At 32.2% G+C, this 26,371-nt stretch overlaps 1 protein-coding gene across 11 annotated transcripts in view; it reads left to right on the forward strand.

Moving 5' to 3' along the window:
- Nucleotides 1-719: 719 nt before the first annotated feature.
- The window catches only part of LOC148614058 (src substrate cortactin-like), a 30,673-nt gene continuing 5,021 nt past the window's right edge, over nt 720-26,371 (forward strand). The window contains exons 1-16 of one of the 11 annotated variants that reach the window (XM_088587866.1): nt 720-830; nt 3,375-3,466; nt 5,579-5,652; nt 6,172-6,301; nt 8,695-8,805; nt 10,648-10,702; nt 11,329-11,439; nt 12,783-12,893; nt 14,557-14,667; nt 16,385-16,495; nt 19,220-19,330; nt 19,890-20,056; nt 21,249-21,315; nt 22,750-22,898; nt 23,262-23,577; nt 24,921-24,976. In XM_088587866.1, the coding sequence (XP_088443992.1) occupies nt 3,377-3,466; nt 5,579-5,652; nt 6,172-6,301; nt 8,695-8,805; nt 10,648-10,702; nt 11,329-11,439; nt 12,783-12,893; nt 14,557-14,667; nt 16,385-16,495; nt 19,220-19,330; nt 19,890-20,056; nt 21,249-21,315; nt 22,750-22,898; nt 23,262-23,577; nt 24,921-24,976 (1,770 nt within the window). In that variant the 5' untranslated portion in view covers nt 720-830; nt 3,375-3,376. Of the gene's footprint in view, nt 831-2,162; nt 2,297-3,374; nt 3,467-5,578; nt 5,653-6,171; nt 6,302-8,694; nt 8,806-10,647; nt 10,703-11,328; nt 11,440-12,782; nt 12,894-14,556; nt 14,668-16,384; nt 16,496-19,219; nt 19,331-19,889; nt 20,057-21,248; nt 21,316-22,749; nt 22,899-23,261; nt 23,578-24,920; nt 24,977-26,371 lie in introns of those variants that run through there. The other 10 variants (XM_088587865.1, XM_088587871.1, XM_088587870.1 and 7 more) reach the window with 10 other exon arrangements.

The following is a 26,371-nucleotide window of genomic DNA, read 5'->3' on the forward strand; positions in this document are numbered from 1 at the left end:
CACAATTCTGAATTTACTCTAACCCATCGTAAGTTCTAAAATACGACTGAATATTTTAGTTTAAAGCAGAGTTCTACATCAACAAAAGCTTAATTCATCAAAATTTTTTCCCTTAAAAAATTCCTTTCTCCATATCCTGTTATTATTCAACCGAGTGTATTTACATAGACACACAATTTATCAAAGCAGGGCGTCTTTTAGGTGCAAACAATAGTTAAGTGTATTCTTTTATTTATTATTTTTCTTTTTCTTATCTTGTTATGTCATGTCTCGAATTTTTTTGGTGTTTTCTTTCATTTCGTTTCGCAGCTTACAGGTTCCACCCACTTCACTCGACTCAACAGATTAATACGTGTACGGTGTTGTCTTACGTTTATTTCATTTATATATTTAATCTTATGATGTCAGTTTAAGTTAGGCATTTTAAAATTATATCTATCTGAATTTTTCGGAGAAGTCGATATATTTTTTAACGATTGTACACTTAATCTCTACATTTCAATTTAGATTAATCGCCTTATCTGAAATAAAATCGTATATTAACTATGGTATATTAACATAAGAAATAATAAATTCCTTATCTAAAGTGTCACCAGTTTATTTATTGCGACTTAATTCATGATTTTCTTCTTTTATTGAAATTAGAAATGATTCCACGTGTTTCGAATAGTGAAGTTTACTTTTCTAGATTAACCGTTAACGACTTGTATTTAGTAGTCGACTAGATCATGTGACCATACCGGAAGTGGGAAGTTTAGATTCAGGAAGAACCTGACAAGTGTCTGAAGTGAATAGGATTTTGGAGTGTTTCTTGTTTTCTAAAGTTTTCAGTAAGTTTAAGGGACATTCTTATATTTAATAATGAGACATCTACCTCCAATGAAATCGATTCGTCATTTTTTAGATATTGACTTCAGATCAGTAATTATATTATTTTGTGTTCATATTGTAACGGGAGAGCAAAATTACACCTCCACCACCGAGGATCGGAGCCTAGACCGCTCGGTAACAAGCCATTGACAAACCGATTCGGTTAAAGTTTTAAGCCAGTTAACTGGCTAAGTAAATACGATACAATTATGCTGTCCTGCCACACTATTAGTCACTACACTTGCACTAGTTGCAGTGAATCACACAGTATTCATGTGTCAGATTTGTTTGTTACAATGTATCGTTGAATCTTAAACCTATTATGGGACCCAGACGATGAATATGGCATGAACAGTTTCAGAGTAGCTGTAGAGGGTTGTTATCTAATATCCTGACCCTCATTCATGTCTTTGTTTATTTTTTGTAACAGTAGAGAACTGATGAATGCACTGAACTTCTCTTGACAAAATTTACAACAGTACATTACTGGAACCAAACCCAGTATGACATACAGGGTATGATGTGTTATGAACATTATCATATTGGCAAGTTGATGAAAAGTCTACTTTCCTAAATTGAAATCTTCATGTAGGTTGTCCTTAAATATAGTAAAGGAATAAAATTTGATTGTCCTCCGGGCAAGTATAATTTAACTTTTACTTGTCCAATGTTAGTTTCACTTGTCAGGAGCAAAAGGTCATATTCTGATGAAAAATCTACCTACCCGTATTGAAATCAAGGTTGCCCTTTAGTAAATGAATTTTGAAAAAAAGAAAAAAAATAGTTGTCCTGCGGGCAAGAATAATTTTACTTTTACTTGTCTTAATGGTAGTTTCACGTGTCCTGGGCAATAAGACAACCTTTAATGTCTTACCCTGGCATAATGGTATAGGTTAAAAGAAAATATGCATGTATTGTATCTATTCATATCAATATGTATAAAGCTCTTTCATGCACTTATAAGGTTATACAAAATGTTGTATTATGTACGAATGTACATAATGAAAATAAAGCAGGGTACATATTGAACATTGTCTATGTGCGGTATATGGAATTCTAGACATTCAGGACCCTAGACAGAGTAAATTGACACTGTACAAACTAAACTAAAAGAGTATTCCTCTAGCATGGCCAATGAAGAGGTTATTTAAATTTACCTCTGAATTAGAAACCATTGTTACTCTCCCCCTCCTGGACCTCAACAGTCATTGAAACACATTGAAAACCCCTAGTTAAAGAGATTATTCACAATATACATGTAAATTTGTACCATCATGAGTATTTCAGATGCTTGCCTAATGTACAGTAACAAGAGAGCATGAAGCATGTGACAAATTTCACAACAGTGAATCCAGTCTCCTGGCACTTTAAGCTGATGCTCTACCAACTGAGTTTTAAGAGAGCTGCATGAAGCTTATGAAGTGTGGTATTTAAATATACAAAAATGTACCTTTGTGAATCAGCTACACTACACTTTTACTATACATTTGGATATCATTAAGGGTGTTTATTGGTTTGGAAGGAGACAGGAGTCTGGCTATCAGTTGCTCTGGTTTTTATTTTCGAAAGCAGGAATTCAATTTGATTTGCTATTTAAACTGCACCAGGAAATACAAATTTAATGAAATTTGTTTCAGACATGGACTTACATTGTTAAGTGTCATGGTATAATACTTCCTAAATATGCAAAATTTGGGTTGTTTCTTTATTGTGTGTGTAATTTATAGGTTTCACAATGAGTGAAATTTGAATATCACAAATTACTGTAACATCTCATGTTATTTAATTTCCAAGATCATAATAAACACACCTCTGAGGGAATAATGTAGCATGATTAGTGTAATATTCAACTTCAGTGAATTGTAAAACCATTTACTCTATGATTTCTTTGAATTCCTGTTGGTTGCTTGACATTCAACATCTACAGAATGTACCATCGCAGAGATTCTTGCCGTAGTCTGTCATTGATAGAGCTGAATATCATTAGAAATTTCACAATACATACAGTATTATTATATTTAGAAGCGATACCTTAGTATCAAGATACTGTACATATTGCCTCTTACACAGCCTAAAACAGATATTAGAGGACAAAAAATGGGGGGCCAGGAACATGCATTTTCCTGGTGTCAATTAGTGAATGGATCTCTCCCAAGACTCAGCATCTGCATCTATACATATACATACTCTTCAACAACACTGTTGTTGAGATCTGTGTACATGTATGTCAAAGAAAAAAAAATGCAGATGATGAGAAGCTTGTGCATGTACATGTATATCAGAAAAACAACAATACTTGTTTATTACACCAAAGGGTTAAACTGCAGTGGACATATTCATGATTTTACATTTTGTATTACTTAGCTAGACTTACTTGTAATATGTTTTTTTAGAATTTTTAAAAGGATTTTGTAATTGTCTTTTCTATCATCTAACTAGATCTCATCTAACTGGATCTGCCCATTACCAGTGTTGTTTATACATCTTTAACTCTTGATTTTCAGGTATGTGGAAAGCAACAGTAGGACAAAATGTGAATGTGAATGCATCTAATGGAGCTGATGATGATGACTGGGAAACAGATGCAGATTTTGTGGTAAGGATCTTGGAAACTTTGACATGTTTGAAATTCATTGCAAAGAATTATGATCCCCTAAACAAATTTGTATGTGCTAAATGAGAATGACTGCTTTATAAACTTATCCGACTTTATTGTTTTAAACCAGAGCATACATTGTACTTGTACATGTAAATGTGTATTATATTTCAAAGTTATCATTAAAGATTGATTATTGGGGTTTAACGGCCGAGCAGCAATATTTCAGCTATATCAGGCAATGAACATGAAATGATAATGATAATGGAATGAAAAAAGGGAATGGAACACAAGGATAATAGGGTCACTAGAGAAAAAGAGGTCCTACTCCTATCGAATACCACAGGAGGGTTCTTCAACATGCGAAGAATGTGGCATCTTTCCCAACACAGTGCACCACTATGGTTTGCGGTCAGGTTTTCTGTATGATAGTCTGGCAACACCAGCATGTAATACGCCAGACCATTCCATCATCTGGAGCACACAACCCAGTTTCTCTGTGGACAAAGCGCCCTAGCCCCCGGCTAGGGTTCTGAACACTATTTAGTCGCCTTGTACGACAAGCTTAGAGCTGCTGCAGCCTATTCTTTTGACACCTGGACCTGCACTGGGTGTTATCATTAAAGAAACAGATTCTTTCCCTTTATGCAAATGTAGCATTGATTACACTATGACAAAATGTGAAGGTGAATTCATTAATTGAAAATACAATGTAATGGTGACAACTGGGAAACAGGTGCTGACTTTGAAAATCATGGTTAACATAAAAACCCACTTTTGCTTTGTACAAAATGGCAATTTCCATGTTTCATTGCTATCATAATTTTAATGGTGCGACAATAGGAAATATCCATCTTTTAGTGTTCCTATTTTTCACATTTTGGCCATGTATATGGATTCTATGGACTCTAAACCTATATTACATACCCTATATCACACCTCTTAACCTATATCACATATGATACCTTATATAACACCTCTAAACTTATACCACATACCCTATATAACACCTCTAAACCTATATCACATACCCGATATAACACCTCTAAACCTATATCACATACCCTATATCACACCTCTTAACCTATACCACATACCCTATATAACACCTCTAAACCTATATCACATACCTTATATAACACCTCTAAACCTATATCACATACCCTATATAACACCTCTAAACCTATATCACACCTCTTAACCTATACCACATACCCTATATAACACCTCTAAACCTATATCACACCCCTAGACCTATATCACATACCCTATATCACACCCCTAGATCAATATAACACCTCTAAACCTATATCACATACCCTATATCACACCCCTAGACCTATATCACATACCCTATATCACTTCTCTTTATGGACCATACTTGAAGTTTAGTGAAAATATATGATATAATGAACAGGACATGTCAAAATCTGAATCGTGTGGTATCAACACTCAACCTATATCACCCCGCAGGATTGTATCAGAGGTATCATCCTGTCAATACCAGGCACAGACAGATTGTATCACAAGTATCATCCTGTCAGTACCAGACACAGACAGATTGTATCACAAGTATCATCCTGTCAGTACCAGACAGACAGATTGTATCACAAGTGTCATCCTGTCAGTGCCAGACACAGACAGATTGTATCACAAGTGTCATCCTGTCACTACCAGGCACAGACAGATTGTATCACAAGTATCATCCTGTCACTACCAGGCACAGACAGGTTGTATCACAAGTATCATCCTGTCACTACCAGGTACAGACAGGTTGTATCACAAGTGTCATCCTGTCAGTGCCAGACACAGACAGATTGTATCACAAGTTTCATCCTGTCACTACCAGACACAGACAGATTGTATCACAAGTATCATCCTGTCACTACCAGGCACAGACAGGTTGTATCACAAGTATCATCCTGTCAGTACCAGACAGACAGATTGTATCACAAGTATCATCCTGTCAATACCAGGCACAGACAGATTGTATCAGAGGTATCATCCTGTCAGTACCAGACACATACAGATTGTATCACAAGTGTCATCCTGTCAGTATAAGGCTCAGGGTGATTCTGTTTATTATAACTTGATATTTTCCTTTTTTTTCAGAATGATGTCAGTGAACAGGATCAAAGATGGGGTGCTAAAACCATAGAAGGGTCAGGACATCAAGCCTCGCTTAAGTAAGACTATGTTACAATATACATGTTTAGTTTTTTTTACTACATGTATCTATTGAAATTTGACTTTCAATTACATATAAAAAAAGGCAATGACTTACGAAATTGGAAAAGTCAAATGTATGATACTACAAGTTACAAGCAGTGATTTTTCTAGGCATAGTCGTTTTAATCATTGACTAATCATTTTCTCAATTGACTAAAGCTTTGTCTGGGATTTTGACCCATCCTGGCGAAAACACTGTACAAGCTATTATGTTTGATATTCTATTTTTATCTCAATGTAACAGGGATTGAAAAACTACATTGCACTGTATATGGCTTCTTGCATGGTTGTCTTGTGGACATTTCTTCCATATATCTATATCATGCTTTAAGGTGTATAATTGGATCTAATTTTAAACAGAAAATGTTCAGTAGTATTGCAGAAAAGATGGTATAGTAGTGATTGTCACTTCTGCATTGACAAATGTCAAAAAGGTTTATTAAAAAGGGACAAATTTTGCCATTGTAATTTTGTAGTTTAAAGGACTTGAGAAGTCAAGTGGCTGCTGATGATGAAAAGAAGAAAAAAGATGATTATGAGAAAGGTCCAAAGGCTTCAGAAGGATATGGAGGAAAATATGGTGTTATGAAGGATAGGATGGATAAAGTAATATTTTAGTTGCTTTGTTTGAGGAAAAAGTTGTCAATATAAAGAAGTAACAATAGAAATAACGGCTCAAATTTATAGCTCACCTTGACAAGAGGTCCCAGTGAGCTTATGCCATCACTTTGCATCTGTTGTCTATCGTCCATTGTCAGTAAACCATTCACATTTTCCTAAACTACATGAAAATCCCTTGACCAATTTTAACCATACTTTGCAGAAATGATGTTTGCAAGAGTTTCTACAGAAGATCCACTTGATTCCTTTTGATTAATTAAAATAGCACCAGAGGTCATCTAAGCTTTTGATTGTCAAATTTTCTAGATCATCACCTTGGAAACCTCTTCATACATGTAGATTTAATGACCTAAATGCCCCTACAAACAAACAACTTTTTGTATAGATCAGGTGGCTGCGGCCACTCAAAGTTGCAATTGAAACCCTATTGAGAAACACATTTTTGCCTATATCTTAGTTTTTACATAGCAGATGGTGACCAAACTTGGACAAATTTAACATTGCTTAACATATGATATAATTTTGGTTCTTTAAACAAGATTGCCACTAGAGGTTACTTTTGCTTCTGATTGGCTAAGATCAACTCCTTTGTGTTAATGTTACAGAATTAGATAGGTATAATGACATCAATGCCCTCTACAAACAATCCACTTTATGTGTGGCTCAGATTCCTTAGCTGTTGGCTGTTACCATTGAAACCCTGTTGGGAAGCATATTTGGTCCAATACCTCTGTCTTTACATGGCTCAGGTGGTTTAGTGGATGGCAGGAATGATGTAAATATAGGGAGCTCTCTAAACCTTAAGTGAGATGACCACATGATTTTAAATTCTCCTGGTGAGCAATTCAGAATCTTTAGAGCCTCTAGTTATTTTAAGTTATAGTCTTAGATTTTCATGAAATTATGTTTTATTCAAAGTGAAATGATAAATTCCTCAAAATGCTTCCTTTATAAATAAAATGTATCTGTTTTTATAACTAGTATTGGAAAGAAAGATATTCAATTTTCTCCTAGCATGATATTGAAATGTTAGACAATAACTTCAGAAAACCCCATTTTTGAATTCAGTAAATTGATATTTTTAGTTTGAATAAAAACCATCACACCATCTATTTGATTTTTTTATATTCCTTGTTTATAATTATTTAGTATTCAGAGTTATGCTTGATTGTTGAATGTGCCATAAAATATGTGTGCTTATGTTGTGCTATAGGGCTAAGGATACTTTGTGTGTAGTAATTTTGCTCTGCTGTGGCATTGAAATGGTCATTTTTTTAAAAGCAACCAGCCTTTATGCTTAGAATGCCATTCCATTTAATCCCACTTGTGATTGATATTTAAGAAATATGAAAATGAATTAGTTTCACAATTAAGTATTGACAATAATGAATATTTCAAAAGTTGAGTTGTTTAAGCATTTATAACATATCTATTTTATACAATCTGTATATATACTTGTGTAATTATGCCTTGTCTTTAAATTAGTCAAATAATAAAATTTGCTCGCTCAGTCACAGAAAATGGCTGTATTATATCCATGAATGCTTCACTAGGACAAATGCTTGTGCTTTTATGTTTGTAAATAGACACAAGTGAAAAGAATGGACTTTAAAGTTAATTTCATGAAATCTTTCAGTTGAAAAAAATGATATATGTTGAATGAAGAAAAAAGTTCAATGGTGGGTTGTAGCCCCTTTTTCAGCTTTCGTCGACTGTGACAAAATAGAACAATCAAAAAGGAAGTAAAAACAAGTATCAGAAACATTAGTTCTATGTTATTTTTTAAAACATGAATTAGTTATTCCAGATATATATGACATTGACCTTGGCATTGTTAATAAGTTTTCTTTTAATTTGAGTTCACTTCAAATAGAAAATTGAATGAGAACACAAATATTTTTAAAAGTATTAAATTGTTTGTTTATTAAGTATAAAAATCTCCAAGCTTAAATATGGTGAATCCTAATTTTAGGACCTATGACACTAATAAAGGGAGATAATTTATTGGAAGTGCTATTACTTACATGTAATGTATGTTTTCTGATATGAAAGTGGAAATTTAAATAGACTAAATTATTTTCATTCATCATGTATTAAGTAATCTCCCTTTATAAAATGATGGTATTGAAGTACCAATTTATATAAAACTCCTCATACACTGCTAATGGTGTGGATGATACAAAGTGCAGAAATCCCATTGAACAAACAGTGCTTTTTAGGGCTACCGGTACATAACTATAGCCCTTTTTTTTTATTAGATCTATATTTTGGAGAAATGAGCAACCTACTTCGTATTGATGTGATGAATGACTATTAGGTTACTGCTGTGTAGTGCTAGTAGGGCTTTTAATACTATAATCCTTGTTATTCCCATCTAGTCAGCTGTTGGCCATGATTATCATGCAGATTTATCTAAACATGCCAGTCAAACAGATGCTGCAAAAGGATTCGGTGGAAAATATGGCGTTCAGAAAGACAGGAAAGATCAAGTAAGATGAACAGACCCTGTGCGCAAGAATCTTGTATTCTGTGGTCAATTTCACAAAAATCATAAGTGTAAGATTAGTTGTAAGTTATGACATAGTAACACTTTGATCTTTTATGACATCAGAACTTACGACTAGTTTACACTTACGTTTTTTTTTTTTGTGAAAAGGACTGCAGATCATTAAAGCTGTTGCAAGATGTTTTAACAGAACAGAATGTGTATATTCTGAGTCCTTAATAATGTCATCTGCATACCAGGCTAATCCATCTTCTATCCTATATCTTTAAATAAAATCTGTATGGAAAAGAATTTAGAATGAATTAATATACTGAGCATTTGACAATAAGTTTTAGTTTCTTTTTGCATGTAGTATTTTGACCTTTGATTTCTTTGTTGAAAGAGATAAAATATGAGCCACTAATACTGATAAAAGACTTAAACATTGATGTTATGAAACATCATGATGAAAAAAAATATGAAGTTTATTAACCCCTTGTAGAAAAATGTTTTCCTGTGAAAAATAGCTAAATTGTTCCAGAGGCAATTAGCTGATTTGGGGTTGGGGGTTTATAAGTGTAAACTGTTGTTTAACTTGTTAAGAAATTTGAAACATTCCTTTTGACTAAATCTTTCATGCACTCCAGTCAAAATGTATAATTGATTTGTAATCAAAACATTATTTTGTTTGGGATTATTTAAATCACAGAGTTTTGGCCAATAGATGGTAGTGACATCACAGTTCTTGTATAACTTGGTTTACTCAAATAAAACAAACCAATCAGAAAGCTTATTACAAATCAATTTTTTTTTTCATTCACAGAAAATAAACATTTTTATGAGTATGACAAATGGAATTATTTGAAAGAATGTTTTTTATCCATCATGGTTTATGATACATGTACATTGTAGTTACACAGCTACTACTTGTGGAAGAGCTATGCCTGACTGTTAATCAATCAATACTGTAAACTAAATGATTATTTTCGCCAGCTATTTATTTCAGCTTATATCTGAAGGTAGAAAAATGTCATGAAAGACAAATCATTTGGAAAAGGACCCTTCAGTAAGGAAGAAATGTTATGCAGTTTTAAAGTGCAAAAATAAATGATAATAAAATTTAATTGATTTCTTTAAATATAAAGATAAGTTCCTGTGAAAATAAGTTGGCTTACAGTAATACTAATAGGAAAAGATCGAATATGGCAAAAGTAGCATGAAACATAAAATGCAACAGCATATATCCTAAATACCAAATAGTAAATACTTTCATTGATCACCAAAAGGTGTTCAATTAGTGTAAACACACCTTTAAGTAAGCTCTTTGAAGGCCCTGACAATGAAGTTTCTAAATCCATGGCAACTGAACAACGATTTTTTTAATAGATATATTATTATCAGTGTAAAAGGTAATTTAGATGCTAGATGAGTGGATGCTGTTTGAATACCGGTAACCAGCGAGTGATTTTGCAGTGTTACTTCATTATTAACCTGAGCATGCATAGTTAAAAGCATCTTGATTTGTATCCAGTACTACTTAATGGAATGATTATTATTTTTTTAGAAATCATGTTGAAGTTAGGCCTATTTTACACTGTGAAAAAATACTATGAAATTTTGTGAATATTCTGTTTTAAAATTTGACTGTAACATATTAACCTTATTCTGATCAATTTCAGAGATAATTCATGTAAAAATCAGGCAAGTCATGTGACACGGGTGGCCTACATAATTTTTTTCCCACTGAATTTTGTTTTATGAGGGAAAGTTACTGAATCAAGATACACATTGGACTGATCACATGAGTTGATTTTGTCTTAAACCTGATATTTTTTTTTAATTATAGAATGCTGTTGGATATGATTATGAAGGAAAAACAGACAAACATGCTTCACAGAAAGGTTAGCTGATTATATAATGTACACAAAACTCTTTAAGCTTTTGTTTGGTAAGGGTGTCCTAGCGTACATATAATCATAGGTACACATTCTTATTGTGTACTTTAAATGTATTAATTTCCGCGGCATACTAGTTTATCCTATTTGGGCAGTGGCCAGATAACTGCAAAATATTGTACCCAAGAGATGTACATCTAACACTTATGTAACATAAATCATTTCTCAAAAGCTTGAAAGCTGATGCCTGCTAATATTTTCACTTGATAGAATCACAAAAAAAGCAACCTTGAAAATTAATGTCTTTACATGATGTGTTCTTTTTAAAATCGATAATTTTGGCATTACTTTATCATACATGTATATATGTCGCTGTTTTATTAATATGTTTCATAATTATGAAGTTTTAGATAATGAAGAAGTTGTCTATAATGATTCACTGTGATATGAACTTCATCAAGTTCAAATGGATGAAATTTACACAGTATTACTTAGTGAATGTATATTTGGTTAAGTTATAATTTCTTCTGAAAGAATAAAAATAATTATGCCATGTAAAATTACGTTGCTTAACACTAATTTTGCTGTGACAAACTTATCTGGACTGAATTACATTGTATTACATATTTTAGATTATTCATCTGGTTTTGGTGGTAAATATGGTGTACAGAAAGACAGAGTTGATAAATCAGCTGTAGGCTGGGACCACGTAGAAAAAATTGACAAACATGAATCACAAAAAGGTTTGTCTATAAGTTGAGGACAATATATCATACCTCAGAATGTAAAAAGTTGACTTATTTGTGAGGTCATAGACTTCTATGACTGATTTCAGCACTAAAAACTTTTGGTTATTATGCTTTAAGGAGGTAGACCTATGGTAAGGGACATAACTCATGAAATCAGTGATATGTTTGTATCTCATTCAATTTCACTAAAGTCTTTCAAGCTTTCATTTGAAACAGACTGAAATCAGTCCAAGTTACTTTGATGCTTACATGAGATTGTTGTAAAATGGTGAATACAAGCGTTCCAATGATTTTTTAAGAGTTGTGTCCCTTACCCTAGGTCTACCTCCTTAAGGGCAATTTTATCTCCTTTATTTTTAAACTATAAGAGCTTTGTGCTTTGCCAGTAAGTATTATACTTTTTTACCTTGTCTTATGATGGGGTTGATTACGTAAACATCCTCTTTTCATGATCCACTTCTTCTGTGGCTCAGGTGGCTTAATGAACAACAGCAGTAGGTCAGAGTTGCTATTGAAAGCCTTATGGGCAACATATTTTGGCATATATTTTTAGAGGTTATAGAGGAGTAATTTCTCATAACCATAATCAATAAAAAAATAACATTTGACCTTAGAAGCTTTTAGAGCCTAATTGAAGTCAGACATGAAGTTAACTAGTAATACAGAGTAATAATCTTTACTAGTTTCTTATCTTTAACAAAAACAAAATGTTCAAAGTAAGTCATGGCTTAAAATTTTGTCAAAATGCTTTATTTCTGGCTTTTGACCTTTATAAAGATAACTCAAACTGCTCTAGTCCTGTATGTCATTTAATCAAATACAGTTGGTCTAATAAAAATATCTTTAAAATGAATGATATTATAACCGATGCTCAAATTCTGGTCAAATTCTTTTCTTGTGTCAAATATTTAATTGCAATCAAAATTCAAGGCTATATCAAGCTTGAATGGTGTGTTCATACTTGCCCAACCTGTACAGGCTTCGACCTATGTGGTCATATCTAGCTGCACCATATGAAGCCTTTTATTTGCTTTATAAAAAGTGATATGAATAATAAAGTATACTTTGTATGATAAAAATAGCTATAAAATATATGGTGCTATAACTGATGCTATTCAGTTATTTTACTTGTTTAGAACAGATTGTTTTTTTAATTTTTTTGCAACAAGTATACTTTCTAATTTATTTTTAATTCAAAAAATTAGCTTGCACTTTTTACTTGTCTAGAACAGATTGTTTTTTTAATTTTTTTGCAACAAGTATACTTTCTAATTTATTTTTAATTCAAAAAATTAGCTTGCACTTTTTACTTGTTAGCAATAACTGCCTGTTTTCAGACTATTCCAAAGGTTTTGGGGGTAAATATGGGGTACAGACAGACAGAAAAGATCAAAGTGCTGTAGGTTGGGACCATCAGGAGAAAGTTGAAAAACACGAGTCACAGAAAGGTAGGAAGATTACCCAATCCTGTTGGTGTTTTAGCCCCAGGCCAGAGTGCCACAAATATTTAATTGGTGGTGAAACAAATACAGTTTGAACATTATAAAATCTATTGATTTAGATGAAGGTTTAAACTCATAATCATATTTATAAAGTGACATTGGGTTTGATTGCAACAAAAGAAAATGTGCATATTGTTATTTTTTAGGCATGAACATTATATTAAAAGTTATTTCTACAAAGCTATTGATTGTGATGTAGTAAGATCTAAAAATAACCTAGCTATACTAAATCTTTCAAGCTCCATTTTAAGTACTGACCTTTCATGAGGCCATTTGCCCTATTATACTTGTACTACATCATATATGTTTTTAGTCCAGTTCATGTTTTAACAAAAATATATAACCATGTGATAACCATTTAATTTTTTTTCATACCTCCCGCAGAGGTATGTAGTGGTCGTGGTGTCTGTTCGTCCGTCCATCCGTCCACTACTTCTTTGTTACAATAGTCTCTGCCACTCTAATCACTGCCACTTGATACTATATATGCCACATTGTGGGCTTTGATTTTAGACTGAAGCAACTTCCTGCTTAATGACTATGCTCATAGTTTTTCTAGCTTTGTATTCTAAGCATTTCTTCCATTTAATTTTTTTTTTACAATTTGAAATAAGCTTGCCTGCTGGTAAATATTTGTCAACTTTCGAATTACACCATATTTTGCTGTTTGAAAAAAAAAAAAACTTAAAAATTACAAATTAAGTTACTTTAACACTTATATAATTGAAATAACTTTATTTACTAAGAATGATAAAGCTGGTTATAATCGATTTTTAAAGTGGTTATGTTACTTTCATTTTCTATGTCTTCTTAATTTTCTTCAACAAGTCCTTGAATTTTAAAGAATTTCTAATCTTGAGACTGAGAACAAGATGTTCAGGTATTTTTTTTGATTGTAATAGAAAAAAACAATGTTCGTTTCAAATTGCCAGATTATGGTTGAACATACTATGTACAAAAAGTATTAGTATCCAATAAGCCCTAGACTTGCTATACGAAAAAGTTTATTGATTGCATGTATCCCTCTGATAGCAAGTCTACTAATTATTACACATAAAGTAGTAGTAATGTTATCAGAGAGGTTTATTACACAGATTTTATGTGTCTTGTATATAATAAAGAGGCACTTTTAGCAAGTCTAAATAAGCCCATATTTTCTCTCTTTATACTCTTTTTTTTTTAGTTCAGATAACTATTGCCACAGATATTGAAATGACAAGTTAATCACATATGATAACATATAATTATATATATATAAATACATTTATACTGTTCTTGATTCAGTTTTGTCACAATAAGTTGTTTACATTGTATATCATGTTTTATTGCTGACAGATGTTCACAAAATACTTGTAATTAATTAAGTGGAAAGGACCTTTGTAAGTTGTTATGACTTATGTCCAATCTAATAGCCTATAAATTTAGCAATAAGATATGTTTTAACTAAAACTAAACTAAACCTATGTTTTAAAAAAAGTTTGAATTTGAAAGACATTTTTCTGCATGATTTTTATATTTTAACAGATTTTCACTGAACACTTTTTTCTACTTATTTTCTGTTCTGTGTCTGACTGTCTGTGAATGTATTTATATCTTTGCATGTTTTCAGACTATTCTAAAGGATTCGGGGGTAAATATGGGGTACAATCTGATCGAGTGGATAAATCGGCCGTGGGATATGATCACCAGGAAAAATTAGGAAAGCATGAATCACAGCAAGGTAAAGTACTCAGTTTCTGCAGATAATGGGAATTAGATTTTGTAATTTTGGAGGTGGACAAAAACGCGAAGCACAAAAAGTATATCCCATGGAATTCATATTTTACATTTTGAAACACTAATTATTTTTAATGTGCCAGCTAGAGTCCACCAAAATTAGCAACTGCGAAATGTATTATTGTTAACTGTATGCATTGAGTTTGGTCCATTTGATGTATGTAATAGCTGTAGCAGAAAAGCAATTTTTTACCCCTGGTTTGGGAAATGCTTTGTTTTAAACAATACTTATTAGGTTATTTATTAATGGGTGCTTAAGACATGTAGCCTTAAAAAGTTGGTGGATGATACTAATACCCCCTTTTTCAGATGAATATGAAGTTCTCACATCTTTTGTAAAATGGGATTGAGATAAATGTTTGAAGTAAAAATACAAAATTTGGCAGAGTACATAAGCATGATAAGCCAAGTGCATGAACTGGTTGCAGGTATTAACTAAATTCATAATCCTTCACTGATTTTATCTGTATTATCAGGATTTCAGCCACTTTCCTCTATAATGAGTGTCACGGTGTTTATGAACTTAAAAAATGCACAGGGAACAAACAAGGCTAAGAAGGATAACTTATATAAACAAAAAATTTCTAAAAGTCAAGTGGTTGCAGGGATTAACTGAATTTATAATCGTTTACTGATTTGAACTGTATTTCTCAGGAATGTAAATTTTCTCATTTCATTATTAAAGAATACTATCTATACACATTCTAAAGTAACCTCAATTGTCTTTTAAACACAATTTCTATCTATTGTTTTTATTTTCACAAATCTGAAATGTTTTTTCTTTATTTCCACCAAAAGAAGGTAAGGAAACCCCTCTATTGACAAAAATTAGTGATTTCCATAGGAAAAGGTCAATTGTAGTTGCACCCCCTTAGAAAGAGAACCTGAAAGTAAAATCCTATTTTACACGCTCACTGAAACTCCTGATAGCCAAATGGCCACTTTCCTCTATAACGAGTGTCACGGTGTTTATGAACTTAAAAAATGTACAAGGAACAAACAAGGCGAAGAAAGATAACTTATATAAACAAAAAATTGTTTTTCTTGCTAAAAGTCAAGTGGTTGCAAGGATTAACTGAATTCATAATCCTTTATTGATTTGAACTGTATTTCTCAGGACTGTAAATTTTCTCATTTTATTATTAAAGAATACTATCTATATACATTCTTAAATGACCTCAATCATCTTTTAAATACAATTTCTATTTAAATGCTCTAAATAAATCAAACTGCTTCAATGGTATTCTGAAAGTGTGATTGCCTCAAGTATGGGAGGTCTTTGGTAGAATTGCTGGCTGAATTATATCAAATTCTTTGAAATTAGTAGTCACTGCTTCTCTGCCAAGCATATAACACAAAAGAGATAGAGTGATGACTTCTGGGCTTGGGTCTAATTTATGAGTCCAAGTGGTTTGACAGGCCTAAGGCTTCTGTGAGCTAGCACATGAAAAACCCAGCTTGGCGTCTCAGACTAGTATAAAGTAAGGCCTGTTCAGTTGATCAACTATTCTCTCCCAGAAATGCTTTAAATATCTGACATAGGACATAAAGCAACATACAATCAATCAAAATAGTTTGAAGATGTTTTCATGCAACAATTTTTCACTAAATTCCTGGATCTGCTGGTATGTTTTATTTTTTATTTCCTGCCTGGATTACAGATTATTCTAAAGGATTTGGGGGTAAATTTGGGGTACAGGCTGACAGACAAGATAAATCAGCAGTCGGCTGGGATTACCAGGAAAAATTACAAAAACATGAATCTCAAAAAGGTATTGGGTTGTATGTGTTGTAGTGTTTTAACTGCATGGATTTTTTTTTGTGGTATTGTGTGTTGTGATTTTTTGTAGTAGTGAATCATGCTATGTGTGCATTGTTTTGATTTTTGTTGTTGATTTTTTTTTTGCAGTACATGTACTAACATGTAGAATTTAGTTTGTAGTGTACTATAGTGCATGTGTTTATTGTACATATGTACATGTGTCCCCTTTATACGCCAAATACTGTGAAAGTATTTTAATTCATGGATACCAATTTTTTACTGGATTAGGAAAGAAACAAACGCAGATTGGTGGATTCCTGAATTTGTGTTTTTGAGATTTTCAGTATACACATCAATGGAAATTTCATTTTCCTTAATAACCAAATTTCGTGGTTTAGCCTATCAATATAAACCATGAAAATTGGTACCTCATGAACAATAGTACTTTCACAATACTTATACCAGCATTAGACATGATGATATGATCGGCAAATTTTACAAACACTGATGGTTATTTCTGGAGGATATCAGATATAAATATTTGGTTAATGTCAAAAAATCTCTGTATATTTTTCTGTCATGTGCCACGCCTTATACACATTTTGCCCCATTTTGATTTTTTCAAAGTCTTTACATATGATAGTTCGAAGTTAGTTATTTTTTGAGATAATAAAATACTTTCAATTCTCACTTGTATAAATATACATATAGAATACATAGAAAAATTAGGGGCAATACATTTTTTACCTGCCTCACCAATGGTGAAAATAGGTCTATTAGCCCGTCGACTCGGCCATCACACTGAGGTATCTACACTGTACTTTGTGATTCAAAAAGTATGAAACCAATATTATTCAAAGCATGCACAGTGACTACATACTAGTATATGTTAAAGATGTGCACCTCCTATTATGAAGGAGTTAAATTAATTTTGTTATACATTTTTAAAATGTTGAACTTAGCTATTTTTCATCACTTCATGATGTGAAAAGTACATTTGTGCCTAACATTGCACAGTTATTATATACATGTCGCAGGTGTGCACCTCCTATTATGGAGAAGTTTGATAATTTTTCCATTATTTCTTGCATGTTGACATTACAGTGTATAAAATTTAGGCTCTGCCTACTTTTCTACCCTTCGTGAACTACCAGATTATCTTATCATCACTATCGGGGGCCACTAGTGGGGAAGAAATGCAGTAAACATGTCGTATAAAAAACAAACGATTTAAAATGTTACAAGGATTGTAGTATAAAAACAATAACAGTATATTTGACTAGAAATGAAAACAATATACAAATTTGGCTTGACTTGTAAAAAACGCTTGGCATTTTACCCTTAATATAGGCTTCATCTGTTTATTATTTTTATTTCAAGTCAATTCACTGTTATTGTCTTTATATGTCGACAGTATACTTACGTATACAAATAAAATACTTCATCTAAATGATAAGAATCATTCTACAAAGGCTAAATTTTGCTACAAGATTTTCACCTGGATCAAGCAAATAAAATTTGAAGCTGTTTATGTAGAATTCATGGAAATCCAGCCAATACATGAATTATATGTTATTAAGTACCAGTCTAAGTAAGAATCCTGCAAATGTGATTCATGGTTGGTAAGCCTACATATTTTTATTTTTGGTATTTTGTTTAAAATGCCATGGTAAACAGAAAGTAACTTGTGGTTTTTCATATAACTCTTGTGCATAGGAGATAACAATTATGTAGAATGTACTGTAGAATTCAAAATTCATGGAGATAACTCTGTAAATGACGCTAAAATACAATAAATACTATTGAATTTTCCATATGAATTATATTCTTAGAGTAGACAGATTAGAATGAATAGTTATACATTTCATCATATAAACCTATGAAGCAACTTAATAACAAATATAAAAATATGTAGCCTTTTTTTTTTAGGTGTATCACATTTTATAGAATTTGCATGATTCTTAAAAAGACTGATACTGCCTCTATAGTGCATGTGCAGCTTTTAAAGTTTGCTCCTATTTGTTTTGTAAATGTATGTATAGAAGACTAGATATATACTGAACATTATAAAATGCAGTTCAAGTTTGATCAAATGTAGATTGCACCAACATTTCTTAAATATCCCTTCTTTTGCTTTGAAAATTTGAAATTACTGTAAATGTATTAATTTCCCAATTTTTTTTTGAGTGACCACATTTGGAGGTATCAATTTTCCCAGATAAGTGTTACATTGTGTTAAAAATCAATTTCGCCTGGTACTATTTTCCGAGCTTATCAATCCATGGTGAAAGAAGAAAAAGTTAAAAATTAATGCGTTTGCTGTAAATGGTATACTGATATGTTATCATCAGAATAATTATATTTTGTTTTGTTCACTGTATTTTGTAGGACAAAATTTTAATTTAATTTTAAAGGACAAAAACAATTAGCATGTTTTTTTTTTTACTTTCAGATATTTATATTGTTTTACTACCTCTCCCCTTCTTCCTGCCCCTCCCAACCCTGTCTTCAATTTGGGAAGTATAAAGTTATAAATTATCATTTTCAGGTGAAAATTATTTTTTTATCATATGTATTTCAATAATTATTTTGTAAAGTTTCATTTTTTCTTGCTGTACAAAATCTTAAATTGTAAGAAAGTGTATGTAAGAGTATATTAATGAATCAGTTCTGGATATTTTCACCATTTCCCTTTATATTGTTCGAAAAGCAAATATGATCTTGAACTTTACAGATTACTCTAAAGGTTTTGGTGGTAAATATGGTGTTCAGTCAGATCACATGGATAAATCTGCAGTGGGATTTGATCATCAGGAGAAGTTAGGAAAGCATGAGTCTCAAACAGGTAAATATAAAATAGGGACCCAGCTGTCTAATGCATGTACCTGATAACTATGTAAGGCCTTCCAAAGTTAAATTTCTAAGTTTTCTGGACATTATTCATGAAAAGCAATGATGGAGAGAGACATTTGTTTTCACAGCTTCATTGCCTAACAAGGTGATGTAGATGCTTTTTAATTTTTTACATACAGAAAAAATGAGAGACAGGGGAGGGCCTGGAAACCAAGTAATTTTCTTTGTGAGGCATATCATAGCCAAATAAAAGAATAATGTATGAATCTGTTGAACATTTACTTTAGTAAAAAAAGATGTACTGATAAAAGTTTTTTTGTATTAACTGGCCAATATACAGTATAGCACAATCAAAGATTAGAGAGAGAAAACAACAAGAGAAATGATAAGAACTACTAAAACTACCCTTTATCAAACTTTTCACAAGGATGTTGTCCAGAGATGGTAGTCTCCTATCTGTAAAATATTTAAAGTGTCAAAACTTAAATGTGGATTATAACTTACACTCTGACTATAACTTTGGAACCAGTCTTTTGTGTTTTCCTTTGCAGATTATTCCAAAGGTTTTGGTGGGAAATATGGAGTTCAGTCTGACAGAGTTGATCAGTCAGCTGCAGGATATGATAGCCATGAGAAGGTACCTTTACATTCATCACAGACTGATTCTAAACGAGGGTTTGGTGGCAAGTTTGGCATTGAAGATGACAGACGAGATCAAGTAAACATTTTCTTCTTAGTTTGCAAACATTTACTGCTATTGATAACAATAAGAACATATATTTACCGTATTTTCAGGACTATAAGTTGATATTTTTTTTCAGAAGAGTGTCAGCCTCGACTTATTGTCCACTTTGACTTATATAAGGATTTCAAAGAAAATGTTCATCTTCAATGCATTTCATTAGATTTGCTTTGTTCACTTTTAATGTCTTTAATTCAAAATTTTTGGTGAACTGCAAGCAATGACAGCTGTTACTCAAACAGTCAAACCGGTGATTGAATTCAAATATTGTTGATCATTGCCTCTATCCTTCATGAATAACTACGGCAATGTTAATAAAAACTTTGAAAACCGTTAAAATACATTAACAAACTCTGGAAGATACATTAACAAAACTCTTAATTAACTGGAAAGACATTATTGAGTGTTCTGAGTTGTCGGTCCTTTAATATGCAGATTTATACCCATTTACAGTATGTCGTAACACGTTCGCATGTGGCTCAAATTACAATTAGTTAAGGTATTATCTAAATGGCTAATTACAACCAAATTTGCAGGTAATAATTATTGTTTGTTTGTATTTTATAATACCAGGTAATATTGTTTATTAATTACCACTCATAATTATGACCAGTCAAATGAATTTCCCGCTTATTTCACACATGGGTGCCCTCGTTTGACATATTTACAATTTCGTACACCTGATGATCTAAGTCTTCAAAGCCATTGACACACCATTCAATAAAAATAATTGAACTTGCAGACAAAGTAAACTTTAACCAAAACACAAATATTATTTCAATTCAGAAATATTATATTTAGTAATATTGCTGGAATAATATGCTGTTGAAAACAAACCGCTCAACTCGGATCTCCACTGACACCTACCATAAATGCACATCTCTGACCCTCAACTTATCTGCCAAATTTGATTTATCTAAGCTTTTTCATCGATTTTTGTCAAAATTAGGCAATTTGACTTATACTCCACATCGACTTATAGTCTGGAAAATATGGTAATTGATTATATAAGAGTTATAAAATTGACACTGTGCTAATGTATGCGTATAAAAAATCTTAAAAATATAAGACCACTTTGACAATTTGTCTCCCTTCTTTGAGGAAACACCTGAAAAATTATAATTTTTTTGAAGTTAAAGTAGTTAGTATTTATATTTCTAATTTTCAGTCAGCAGGTGGTTATGATGACATGCAAGGAGCTTCCACATCTTATCAAAAGACAAGAGCCAGTTCAAGTATGCAAATTTTTGGGGTAAAAAGTATTAAGAATATGGTATATCTCCATGTTTTTTGGGGGAACTTTGCAAAAAGAAGTAAAAGCAAAGTCTGAATAGGTTCATGGGCAGGTATCGATTTCACAAAAAGTCGTAAGTGTAAAGTTGATCGTAAGTAATGACGTCATAAAGTAATTTAGCATTGTGACGTCATGATTTACAATCAATTTCACACTTACGACTTTTTGTGAAACCGACACCAGGTGTCATAAAGAAGTTCTGATTTTTCTAAAGTTCCTTCTCGACTCAAATTTCAACCAATTACTGTATAATCAGTAATTTTTGCGGAAAGAAAATTTTGTGGTTTGGTGTCAAAATATGTGTATTTTATTTTATATATTTATATATTGGTATACTAGTACTTAGGAAAATTTGTAATTGATCTGTAGTCATGATAAAGGGAATTTATATTTTACATTTTTAATTTTTGTGTTTTTTTGGTAACCTCGAAATGACAAAAAAGATTTTTGTGGCAAAATTTTCCATATACACAATTTATGGTTTGTAAATAAAGATTTGAGAAAAACCTCAAGAATTTGATGAAAATCACAATATCAGATGTTTTATGAAACCAGGTTCAGAACTCTCTAGCTGTCAATGGAGATTGTTTGAAACCCATGCAAGTACTGTTAAAAATAACATTTAATCCAGCTTATTGAATTGGAGTGATCCTCTAAATTAAATATAATAACTTGTGCTTACCTATATGTATCAGCCAACAAGAGGTTATTGTGCAGTTTGCAGTATTTGAGGCTTGTTGTCACTAATTGTTGTCACGAATATTTCTTTTCATTATTATTTTGTAGGCAGTTTTCTTCACTCTTATCTTATTTTATTTAATTTCTTTGCTGAATCAAAACACCCATTATAGTCAACGGAGAAGGTATGATAAGGGCCATATTTGGCTCCTATTTTCCAAAATTATTTTGAAGCAAATGACAAAAAATTTTTAAATGGTATAAAAATTTTCACTATTTCTTCAATAATCAATTTTCTGGAAGGCAAAAAATCTGTCAATTACTACAACATTGGAAAAATGTCATTTTTCACTGTGTATTTTGTTATATTTTAAAGGTCTTTGCGAGCACGATCCAGGTCTTATCCAATTTGAACTCCTATCTAAGTTGTGTGAAGAAATTGTAATAAATAATTTTAGGCCCCAAAATGGTGGAGACACTCAAAAATTGAAAATAAATTTTGCAAAAAGTGCCCAATTTTTGCATTTTTGATGAAACATTCACAAATTTCCCAAATTTGGGCATTAACAGCAATAAAAAAAATTCCATATTAAATGTATAATTTCAAGTGATGCAGTGGTCAATTATAGGCCTTGTCTTATGTTGTCCTTTTTTCCATTAGAGCATATATCTATTAACTATATGCATACTTTTATAGGTTCTGAAGGTGCTAAAAATCTAAGATCCAAATTTGAAAATATGGCCAAAGCTGGTGAGGAAGAGGCAAAGAAGCGAGCAGAGGAAGAAAGGGCCAGGCGAAGGGCAAGAGAAGAAAAAGAAGCTGAAATTCAGCGAAAACAAGAAGAGGTAGACAGTGTTAAAAAATTCCACATATTGAGTTGTGTCACAAATATGCATTGCAGTTTATTAATGACTGCTTAATTTAATCACATGGTTGTCAGTAGTGCTTTTAGGGTCAAAGGTTATTTCTGATCTTAATTTTAGTGTATGTAAGGAGAATAATATGTTTATGATCCAAGCCTAGATCATGGAAAATAGGCTTTTGGAAATACATATTTGTAATGTTATATATGGTTTCTTTCTGCATGTATATTGTAGGTCTAATGATGTGTAGATTAGTTATGATGCAAACTTGTACTCCTCTTATAACTCAATAATACAAGTATATGCACATAGAAAATTTTTAATGAGTTATTTTTTTTTCTTAAGGAGAGGAGAAATAAGGAAAGATGGGAAGAAGAACAAGCTGCTGCTGAGCAAGCCCAACAGGAAGAGGAAACTGTGATGGTTGCCAACCCTGACTACTCAGGGACCAGTGCACAGGAAGATTTTGAACCAGCTGAATATGGTGATGTTGCTGCACCTCCAGACACACAGGAAGCTGAAGAGGAAGAACAAGTAGATTATGATGATGTCCAAGTCAGACCTGAACCAGAGGAAGAAACAACCTATAATGAGGCCCAAACAGTAGTGGAAACTCAATCAGATGGGAAAACTGCTATTGCTTTATATGATTACCAAGCTGGTAAGATGGTTGGAATTAAGTTCAGTTTTTGTATCATATTTAAGCTGAGGGTTTTCATGTTGACTAAACAAAAAAAAATATACATAATGTTTTAATATGATTGTAATTTCCAAAAAGTAAATGATTAATGGTAGTTGTTTGAAGTAAAAAAAACAAACTATTTTTATACTTCTCTTATCAAAGATGTGATTTTTATCTCTGCTTAGACTGAACCCATGGTAAGTGAACTTGGCAGAAATGCTTCTATTTTCAAAGTAGTACTATAGGGTTGTCATACTGAAAATTTTTTCTCATTTTATTGAAATAAAGCTGTTCTCAGGCAGACAAAATAGAAATTTTAAGTGTTTTTTCATAAAAAATTATGTTTTTAATCCTGGATGTGCGGAAATTTAAGTAATTTATAGGTGCATAAGTGAATATTGTCATAAAAGCCAGTAAGTTTTAGTGCAAATCAGGGGTGCCTTCAAAATTTAACCGCCAAATACTATGTTCTGTAAAATATCAGGCACTTAGACACTACCACAGGAAGAAAGCATGGAGAAGGTGAGAAAAGGGTAAAAATTAAACTTCTTTTTCAATTCATTTTATTGCAATTTTAGTTCCTAAAATTTGTAGGAAATTAGGTATTTTGAAAATCAGCCAGCTCATGCTGAGAAGAGAACCTGATATGGCAGGGCACTGAAACATTCTGGATAACTTACTTCATTCAAATTACACATGTTTACGATCACATATATTACTCTTGTGCATGTATAAATACTCAACACTATACATTTAATCAAAATATACACAGAATTTTAAGTTTCCATTTTAAGTTTTACTACATTAGATGGGATCAATTTTATGTATGAAACAGTACGTCTAAATGTAACAATATAGTGCATTCTAAATAGAGGACTTCTACACATGAGTTATTTTTATTTCCTCTTGATTGAAGAGGTTGGTATCTAGAGGCTGTCTAAGCCTCATATAGGCAAATTTTCAAAGATCGACTCTGTTGAAACCACAACAGCAAATTGTTTTAAACTTGAAAGGGTTGTTAACAATAATGCTTTGTTAATTGATGGTTTCAGGCTCAGTTACTCATATTTTCAATTTAAACCATGGTTGGAAATGTATTTTTGCATAAATGCTTTGTGTCCCTGTGTGGATTCTTCACACCTTGTAAGCATGCTCATGCCTTCATTTGAATTTCTATTCAGACTTTGATAAAATTTATACCAAAAGATGGTTCAGGAATCTGTGGGACAAGTTTGAAAATAAAAAAAACAATCAGCTAATATTGAAATAGTTTCCCTTGGAAACTGGAATTTCTTTAAAACAGGTTTTTTTTATTTTTTCAGCTGATGAAGATGAATTAACATTTGACCCTGATGATGTTATTACTAACATAGAATTTGTAAGTACATGTACCTGTTTATATGTATTCTTGTCATTATTCATCTTGCTAAATGTTTCAATTACTTTTCACATTTCTCCTTGAAGTCTGCATTCCATCAACTTCCTGAAAACAATAATTCAATTACAAATGTCAGAATTTGGAAAATATTTTGATTTAATGCTCAACTTGATCCTTTTTTTTTTAGAATGATCATAGAATGACATTTATCCAGTTTTTTTTTCTGACAAGACTTTTTATTATACAAATACAGGATGTTGAATAAACCACTGGTTTATTTGTGTGGTAGCTTAATATTGTCCCCTGTATACCTTTTTCATTTTGAGCAACACCTAATGCAGTAAACAGGCAACCAGATTTAGGGTGTTTCCGAATACTTGTAGGCCTGTGTTCAAAAGATTGCATGAAATAACACAATTTATCATCTCAAATGTACTTTACTGACTCTACTCCTTTTGAAGTTTTTACCAAACCTTACAGGTGTAAAAATTAGCAGTTGCCCAATAACCCATAACTACTAGATATTGAACTGGGCTAAAAAACTAATGGGTAAAATTTAGTTGAACATATAGTAAATATGCAACAAAAATATACCGTAGTTTGGGCTACCAGCTTGTATTTTCTAATTTTTACCCCTTACCTTACATTCAGAGTTGTAACTCTCATCACATGACCATGTGAATTCATGAGAATGGGTCTCTGACTCCATTTAAAAGCTGTGAATATTGTTGTTTATAGAGTATAGAATACAAACCTATCAACAAAAACTTTGTATGTGTACCCAGATAATATGAGGCTTGGCTATTTCTGGATAATAAGTTTCATAATAACACAAAATAGAAAATTCACATAACTCAAAATTATTTTAATGTACCCTGAAGTAGTAAACTTAATACAAATTGGTCTTTGGTTTGTAATGTTTTCATAAATAAAGTTTGGGATTGAAAATAAACTGTTTGTTTGTTTGTTTATTGGGGTTTAATGTCCAAGCAGCAATATTTCAGACGATGAACATGAAATTGATGATAAAATGAACATGAACTGATGATGAAATGAAAATGGGATGGGACACAAGGACAATGGGGTCGACATATTTTGATTGCCACTGGAAATAGGGAGAGGTGGGTAGGGTCGGGCAATTTAGCTTCCTGTGGCAGAGCCCTATGGTTCCTACTTTGGGAGAATACCACAGTAGGGTTCTTTAACGTGCGAGGAACGTGGCATCTTTCCCAACACGGTGCACCACTATGGTTTGCGGTCAGGTTTTCCGTCTTATAGCCTGACAACCCCAGTATGTAACATGCCAGGGGTACCCCATTCCACCACCTGGGGCACACATCCTAGTTGCTCTGTGGGCAGAGCGCCCTAGGCCCCGGCTAGGGTTCTGAGCACTAT

The sequence above is a fragment of the Perna viridis genome, chromosome 6, assembly GCF_037379345.1.
Source record: "Perna viridis isolate PV_CMFRI_1.1 ecotype Kerala chromosome 6, ASM3737934v1, whole genome shotgun sequence".
NCBI classification, from domain to species: domain Eukaryota; kingdom Metazoa; phylum Mollusca; class Bivalvia; order Mytilida; family Mytilidae; genus Perna; species Perna viridis.